At 33.4% G+C, this 6,906-nt stretch overlaps 3 protein-coding genes across 5 annotated transcripts; all 3 read left to right on the forward strand.

The window, feature by feature from the left end:
- Positions 1–58: 58 nt before the first annotated feature.
- On the forward strand, positions 59–1,476 carry LOC124931346 (40S ribosomal protein S13-like). Its single transcript, XM_047471790.1, has 5 exons — positions 59–201; positions 286–358; positions 440–578; positions 680–866; positions 1,139–1,476. Exons 1-5 carry the CDS (start codon positions 179–181, stop codon positions 1,170–1,172), a joined length of 456 nt encoding a protein of 151 aa, XP_047327746.1. The 5' UTR covers positions 59–178; the 3' UTR covers positions 1,173–1,476.
- Positions 1,477–3,282: 1,806 nt separating this feature from the next.
- On the forward strand, positions 3,283–4,989 carry LOC124931563 (chloride conductance regulatory protein ICln). Its single transcript, XM_047472056.1, has 7 exons — positions 3,283–3,503; positions 3,577–3,700; positions 4,030–4,147; positions 4,241–4,306; positions 4,391–4,447; positions 4,542–4,630; positions 4,718–4,989. Exons 1-7 carry the CDS (start codon positions 3,340–3,342, stop codon positions 4,790–4,792), a joined length of 693 nt encoding a protein of 230 aa, XP_047328012.1. The 5' UTR covers positions 3,283–3,339; the 3' UTR covers positions 4,793–4,989.
- A 625-nt stretch (positions 4,990–5,614) lies between these two features.
- Positions 5,615–6,906, forward strand: LOC124928811 (40S ribosomal protein S20-2-like). Of its 3 annotated transcripts, none has more exons than XM_047469062.1 (4): positions 5,615–5,732; positions 5,854–5,995; positions 6,236–6,349; positions 6,580–6,906. In XM_047469062.1, exons 2-4 carry the CDS (start codon positions 5,878–5,880, stop codon positions 6,720–6,722), a joined length of 375 nt encoding a protein of 124 aa, XP_047325018.1. In that variant the 5' UTR covers positions 5,615–5,732; positions 5,854–5,877; the 3' UTR covers positions 6,723–6,906. The 3 variants fall into 3 exon arrangements, with proteins under 3 accessions (XP_047325018.1, XP_047325016.1, XP_047325017.1); XM_047469060.1 differs by having other exon boundaries at positions 5,622–5,732; positions 5,857–5,995; XM_047469061.1 differs by having other exon boundaries at positions 5,647–5,732; positions 5,851–5,995.

Consider the following 6,906-nt stretch of genomic DNA (forward strand, 5'->3'; position numbering starts at 1 on the left):
CCTCACTTTGATTATATCATAATAGTTTAGGACCATCATTATATTTTATATTATTGTAAAGAAAAGAAAAGAGTATCCGTGTCGTATATATTAAAGAGCTAGGGTTAGCGCATTCTCTCCTTCATCAGAATCTTCACATCCGCCGGCCGCCGCAGTCACATTCTCCACCACCGCCAGCATGGGTCGTATGCATAGTGGAGGGTTCTCTATCTTTCCCTTTCTTTCTACACATACATTATAATTTATATGAGCTTCTTCTTCCTAATGCTAACTTCTTCTGTTCAGGAAGGGTATCTCCGCATCTGCACTGCCATACAAGAGAACTCCTCCCAGTTGGCTCAAGATCTCATCTCAAGATGTTTGTGAAATCCATTCATCTTTCCCTTCATCTTTGTGGGTCTTGGATTAGTTTGATGATTTATGATCTAATTTCTTTCAGGTCGATGACAACATCTTCAAGCTCGCCAAGAAAGGCATGACTCCTTCTCAGATCGGTGTCATTCTTCGTGATTCTCACGGAATTGCCCAGGTCAAGAGCGTTACAGGAAACAAGATCTTGCGTATCCTCAAGGCTCACGGTACGAAAATCTATTTCTTTTCCACTCACAAATGCTCAAGATTTTATTTTTATTTTATTTACTTTCCCTCTCAAATTGATTGATATACTTTCTTCTTGTAGGGCTTGCACCTGAGATTCCTGAGGATCTTTACCATCTGATTAAGAAGGCCGTTGCCATTAGGAAGCATCTTGAGAGGAACAGGAAGGACAAGGACTCCAAGTTCAGGTTGATTCTTGTTGAGAGCAGGATTCATCGTCTCGCCCGTTACTACAAGAAGACTAAGAAGCTTCCTCCAGTCTGGAAATAGTAAGCCATTTGCTCAATTATAACTTTCTATGCATTTTGTGATCAGATTATTAGTTGCCTCTATTGTGTAAATGAGCCATAAAAATCATAGCTTTATTGTATCATAATTTTATAGGGCTAATGCGAAGTATTCTTGCAAATATAATTATACTTTGGTGTAGATCCTAGTTTGGTGAATCAACCTTTGTATACTATGATTCCCTATTTGGAAGTGTTATCTTGAAAATTTGAGTGCTATTTCTGAGTTCTGACATGGGTTTGTTTTAATGCAGTGAATCTACTACTGCCAGCACTCTTGTTGCTTAGGAGGAGTGTGATCATCCAGAAACTAATAGGCTTCATGTTTTGCTTGCTCCATTCTAGTTTTACTTTAGTGTGAAAAATGACTTGAAGCAATCATATGAATTTGCGACTTCAAATTATTCGAAGGAGAAATCCTTTGGATTTGTTAGACGGTCTGAATGTTATCATTTATGCTAGCTTCTTCTTCTGTTAGTTGTTCAATTATTAAAGAATTTCTGAAGATAACTGCCATTACTTTCAAACATACTTTTACTTCAAGCATGTTTTTCTAATGAGTTATTTATTAATTGTTATCATCATGCTTATGGGATATAATGTTTTTATTTTCTTGTTTTTTTTTTGTATTTGCTTTGATAAGTGATTGCAAATCTGTGATTGATAAAGAGAGTTTCTTGAAGGGTTTGAGTTTCATTTGTAATCATTTTCTAGGTTTGAGAATGGATTTAGATTAGAAACATTGAATACGACGTTGATAATGTTCTAATTAAGTTATAAGAGTTCAAAGGTTTTCTTATCTGTATACAAATTTGTGCGAAATGTTTGATAAAAAATAATTTATTGCAGTTTTCTTGTAAAGATTTTAAGTTGAATTACGAAAGTGTGGTAAATGTTCTGCTTTGTTAAGTTGAATTACGAAAGTGTGGTAAATGTTCTGCTTCCTTAATTTCTCAAGGATGAACTATGAATTTACATCTGTCAATGTGAAAAGCTTTTCAATTGAAGCTTTTGAAACACAGGAACTCTCCTATTTTCCTGATATATTTTTGAAACATGAAGCTGATTTTAGTTCTACATTAGAAGTAAACTAATTGGGGTTCAGATCAGCACTCCAACAAAACTAATAGTAAAAAAATAAAAATATTCACTCTTTAGCCTTCACCTAATCAGACAGAAAACCATTCGCCAGAATCTAATTTCTTCTTCACCAGACATCCTGTGATCCTGAAGAGTCATTTGTAGTGATGCCACATGTCTTTGCCAGATTTGATCGCTTTCTTCGCCAAAATGTGTGGGACAGTAGATTTTGAACCCAACTAATAGTCACTTCAAATCTTATCTATTATCTCCTTCAATCCCTTAACTGGATCATCTCCACCCCAAGGATCCTTTTGACATCCATGGGTATCAAGGCACTTTCTTGGAGAGAGGCTCATGTGAAATTCAAAACTTTCATCATTCATGATTGCTTCATTGCAAATGATTCGAGTTTGACGAATCTTTATACTAGGTGGTTGCGACATATTATACAATTGAGACCATCATTGTAAGTGATTCTAGTTTGATGAATGGACTAGGTGGTTGTCACACATTATACATTTGAGAGGGAATTAACATGAACTATGAGCTCATCTCATGTAGATATAATTCTATCTATTTTGTTGAAATCTTTTGATAGATGGAGTACAATATCATCCTTGTTTGGGAACATTGATCTGTGTGTTACTATTGTTTTTTAAGAGTTTGACAGAAAAGTAGTATATATATTTTTCTTCATTGATTGATTGGAACAAAGAATTTCAAATTATGAGAATAATCTTGAAAGACTTTTTTTTAGTCAAGTGGTAGTCCAAGCAGCAAGACTGTTTACGATTTCATATCTATCTGATTAACTAGTCTGATTTTAAGTAAACTCTTAAATAGGTAACTTTTACGATTTTAAATTTACGATAATAAGATTTTACGAGTTTATAAATAATTTCGATTTTACGATTCTATACGATTTTACTTTAAAAAAAATAAATTTATATTAATTAAATTAAAAATTAAAGTTATTATTTATTTAAATTAATTAATTTTGTAAATATAATTTTTATAGTGTTATTTTATTTTTATTTTTTTAATTAATTTTATATTAAAATATATAATTTTTTAAAATTGGTCAAATACAAATACTTAATTATATATATAAATAATAATAATATATATTTATTATTTTTTAAAATAAAACTTTTACGATTTTGATTTTACGTAAATTTTAGATTTTACAATTTGAGGAATTACAACTGTTAAGGATTCTAGGCAAACTATATACAAAATTAATTGGGGATTTATAAAAGATAATCTCACCATAATGGGTGGCCCAATATATTCGGACTCATAGATGGCCCAAATTTAGAAGTTTGCAATTTGAAAAGAAGAAAGAAATTGGTAGGGCTTTTCGCTAGCAAAAATGGTGGGATTGAGGTTGTTCTCGGAGAGAGACGGCGACGCCGCCGGAGTTCCCGTCCTTGACACTGCAAATGATGAGGAACTCATTCACGTCCAGCCTTCCGTATCTATCGTTCTTGCCAATCGTCCCCCCGAGTCCCCTGGCACGCTCTACATCACTTCTAGGTAACTCTCACTCTCTATGTTATTGTTACATTTGTACCAATTTATATGGTTTCATGTTTTGTTTTGTTTGAAGGAAAGTAATATGGTTGAGCGACTTGGATAGGGAGAAAGGGTATGCCGTTGATTTCTTGTCCGTATCGCTCCATGCTGTATCAACCGATCCAGAAGCCTTTACTTCTCCTTGTATATACACTCAGGTAAATATTTAGGGCAAAAACATAATATTTTGACCTTCAATGACAATTTTGTTCATATAGTTGCAACTTCAATTGTTCTTCATAACAAATTTCATCTACTTCTCTTTTGTACACTGAGACTTTTTTAGTTTGAATTTGTGGGGGTTCATGTTTAGTAACGGTGGAGAATTTACCCTTTGATTTGTATAGTTAGACCTGCTTGAAGATTGAATATCACATTACTTCTGATTGCTTGTATTTCCTAACCTTTGTAATGCTGTGAACACTGCAGCCTTAGTAATGTGCTTGAGCCTTGTTCTAATGATTTTTCTTTAATTTCCTGGATTTAGATTGATACGGGTGATATTGGTGAAAGTGATTCGGAAGGATCAGATTTAGAATTAGAGGGAACACTTGACTTGTCGAATATTACTGAGATGAGACTCGTACCATCCGATCCAACTCAATGTGAGACCTTTTCTATCAAATGTTGTTTTTTATATTCTATATCATCTTTCAGAACAAAAAAAAGAAATATTTATGGTTCTTCACTTGTGACAGTGGATTCCCTGTTTGAGATTTTTTGTAAATGTGCTGAGCTAAATCCCGAACCTATTGAAGAAGAAGGTAAGTATGAATGTTGGTTGTCTAATCTCATCAGGGAGGGAGTTCCTTAAGTTAATTCTGCCTAATAATGTCTTATTCTTTTAGAGGAGGAAGAACATAATTGGATCTTTAGTGCTGATCAGTTGGAGGATGCAGGCCCTGGTGAGTAATTCATAAGATAGATGTCTATATTCATTCATTCTCATTCTCTAATAACACATTTGTGGGCATTAATTATTATTCATTTATCATGAAGACGATGCCGAATGGAGCTTCTTTCAAGATCCTACCAGTTCCATAGGCCAATCCAATGGCAATCATGATCTTGCTCACTCTGTGCTTGAGGTATTATGTCTTGCTTCCCATCACCCACTTCAAATGTATAATCATGGCTTGCATACTTCTTTCTAATGCTCATATCTATCTCATCAGCTTCAAATCAACGACGAACGTTTTGAGGATGCAGAAGAAGAGTCTGATGAAGAGGAAAACCCTGGCCATCACTAATCTATTGTTTTCCTTCAAACATCCTTTCTTTTTCTTTTGTATTTTTTGTCGGAATGAGAATCCCAAACAAGAGTAAGCTTGAAGTGTGTGAGATATGGCATACTATGGTTTGTGTTCTACTTACTATGGTTTGAAATGAAAGGTGTTTTATTTAAGACTTGATATGCTAATGAATGAGCCAATACTAAATATTTTGTAACTTTCTTTTTTACACAAGTGCTTACAATGTAATTTAAAATATAATAAATATTTAAATTAAATTCAAAATACAATACTTTGTATCACTCTTTAAAAATATATCTTTTGGGTTTAATCTTCCTCACTAAATGATCATCAAACCCTATAAACTTCGATTTATTTTTTCCTTTTATTATAACTTTGCTTTCTCTCGAATTAAAGATGAAAAGAATCTCCTAGAAAAAGAAGACCCCATTAGGTTTTTAATTTATTGTTGGATTTCCACCTTAAAAAAAACATCTTACTAAATTTTAATAAAAAATAAAATAAAAACTTATTTACTCTCACTAGAATCTAGGTTTAAAGTTATAAACGAAGTATATATGGTTATTTAAAAATTCCAAATCTCTTTATTAATTAATCTAACAAATTAGTTAGTAAAATATAATATATATATATATATATATTTAAATATTAATACATTTAAAAAAAATCAACTAATAATTAATTTTTTATAATTACAAATAAACCAGATTAATAAAATTATCTAAATCTGAACAAGGCCTAAGATTCCGAACGGGCCCAATATATTGGGCTTCATATTTGATGGGCCATAATGGTCGCTCCGGAACCCCAAACTTGACTCCTCCTTCTCGTGTTAGTGTTATTATGTATTGACATCCGATTACAGAAGTCGGCCGTTCTCTCAAGTTCTTGCGTCTGAAGTGCAAAGGGTTCGAGGGCTACTCTACTCGTATTTCAGGTTTGTCTTCCTCTCTTTCTTTCTTTCTTGATTGTATCGAGATTCCTTTTGTACAGATTCTTTTCCATCAATTAGATTCTAATGATAATTATTGTTTATCATGCCGCTACTGTTGTTACAGAAGAAGAAGAAGATCTGATAGACAATGGCTTACGCTCCTCCTAACATGAAGCAGACGAAGCCGGGTTTGGAAGAAACCCAGGAACAGATCCACAAGATCAGGATCACCCTTACCTCTAAGAATGTTAAAAACCTCGAGAAAGGTTTCTTTTTTTCCCTTTATATTAATTGATTTGCGTCTTAATCTGTAGCCCTTTAGCTGCTTTGATTATATATTCATATGCAGAGTAAAAAGTTTCAGGCTTTTGGTCATGTTGTTCGATTTAGGGAAGGGGAAAATATATTGATTGATTGATTGTACAGAATAACTATCTGAATTATTTTTCCATGTCATTGGAATTCTGTGTTCTTATGGGTTTCTTCAACTTTTATTCTTTTTTCAGTTTGTGGGGATTTGGTGAAAGGTGCCAAGGACAAGTCATTGAGGGTTAAAGGACCAGTGAGAATTCCAACCAAGGTCCTTCGCATCACCACCAGGAAGTCGCCTTGTGGTGAAGGTAATTTTTCGATTGCATTCGCTGAATTGATCAAGATGCTGAATTTCTCTTTTAACTTGTGCTTGGAACAAGCTGGATAATGCTTGATGTCAGATGCTCTAAATATAATTTGTATACTTATCAGAGTGAACTGTTTTTGCCTGGACTTCATGACACATTTTAGTATTTACCATATGGATAATTTTTTATTCCCTGAATCATAAAACTAACTTGTTCTTTCCATGTTTTAGGAACCAACACTTGGGACACTTTTGAGCTTAGGGTACACAAGCGTGTGATTGATCTGTTCAGCTCACCGGATGTAGTGAAGCAGATCACTTCTATTACCATTGAACCCGGGGTTGAGGTCGAGGTCACAATTGCTGACTCTTAAATATGATGTTGCTTTTGAAATGCTTACATTATCCTTCGATAATTAGACATCTTTGGTTCACTGTTTGTCTTTGATATTTTTTTGGTTGAATCTCTTTTTGGCAAGTGTTTGACAATTAAATTTTGATCATCTCACTATTACTTTTTAATTTAGTAAAAGATTTTCAGTTATTTATTTATGATGA

This window comes from Impatiens glandulifera, chromosome 3 (genome assembly GCF_907164915.1).
Source record: "Impatiens glandulifera chromosome 3, dImpGla2.1, whole genome shotgun sequence".
NCBI classification, from domain to species: Eukaryota; Viridiplantae; Streptophyta; class Magnoliopsida; order Ericales; family Balsaminaceae; genus Impatiens; species Impatiens glandulifera.

Bases quoted from the DNA above. Each gene is read 5' to 3' on its own strand.
- LOC124931346 (XM_047471790.1), top strand. From the start codon at position 179: ATGGGTCGTATGCATAGTGGAGG. The intron at 579-679 runs GTACGAAAATCT...TTCTTCTTGTAG, and splicing joins GCGTATCCTCAAGGCTCACG to GGCTTGCACCTGAGATTCCT. The intron at 867-1,138 runs GTAAGCCATTTG...GTTTTAATGCAG, and splicing joins CTTCCTCCAGTCTGGAAATA to TGAATCTACTACTGCCAGCA.
- LOC124931563 (XM_047472056.1), top strand. From the start codon at position 3,340: ATGGTGGGATTGAGGTTGTTCTCGGAGAGAGACGGCGACGCCGCCGGA. The intron at 3,504-3,576 runs GTAACTCTCACT...TTTTGTTTGAAG, and splicing joins ACGCTCTACATCACTTCTAG to GAAAGTAATATGGTTGAGCG. The intron at 4,631-4,717 runs GTATTATGTCTT...CTATCTCATCAG, and splicing joins TTGCTCACTCTGTGCTTGAG to CTTCAAATCAACGACGAACG.
- LOC124928811 (XM_047469062.1), top strand. From the start codon at position 5,878: ATGGCTTACGCTCCTCCTAACATGAAGCAGACGAAGCCGGGTTTGGAA. The intron at 5,996-6,235 runs GTTTCTTTTTTT...TTCTTTTTTCAG, and splicing joins TGTTAAAAACCTCGAGAAAG to TTTGTGGGGATTTGGTGAAA. The intron at 6,350-6,579 runs GTAATTTTTCGA...TCCATGTTTTAG, and splicing joins GAAGTCGCCTTGTGGTGAAG to GAACCAACACTTGGGACACT.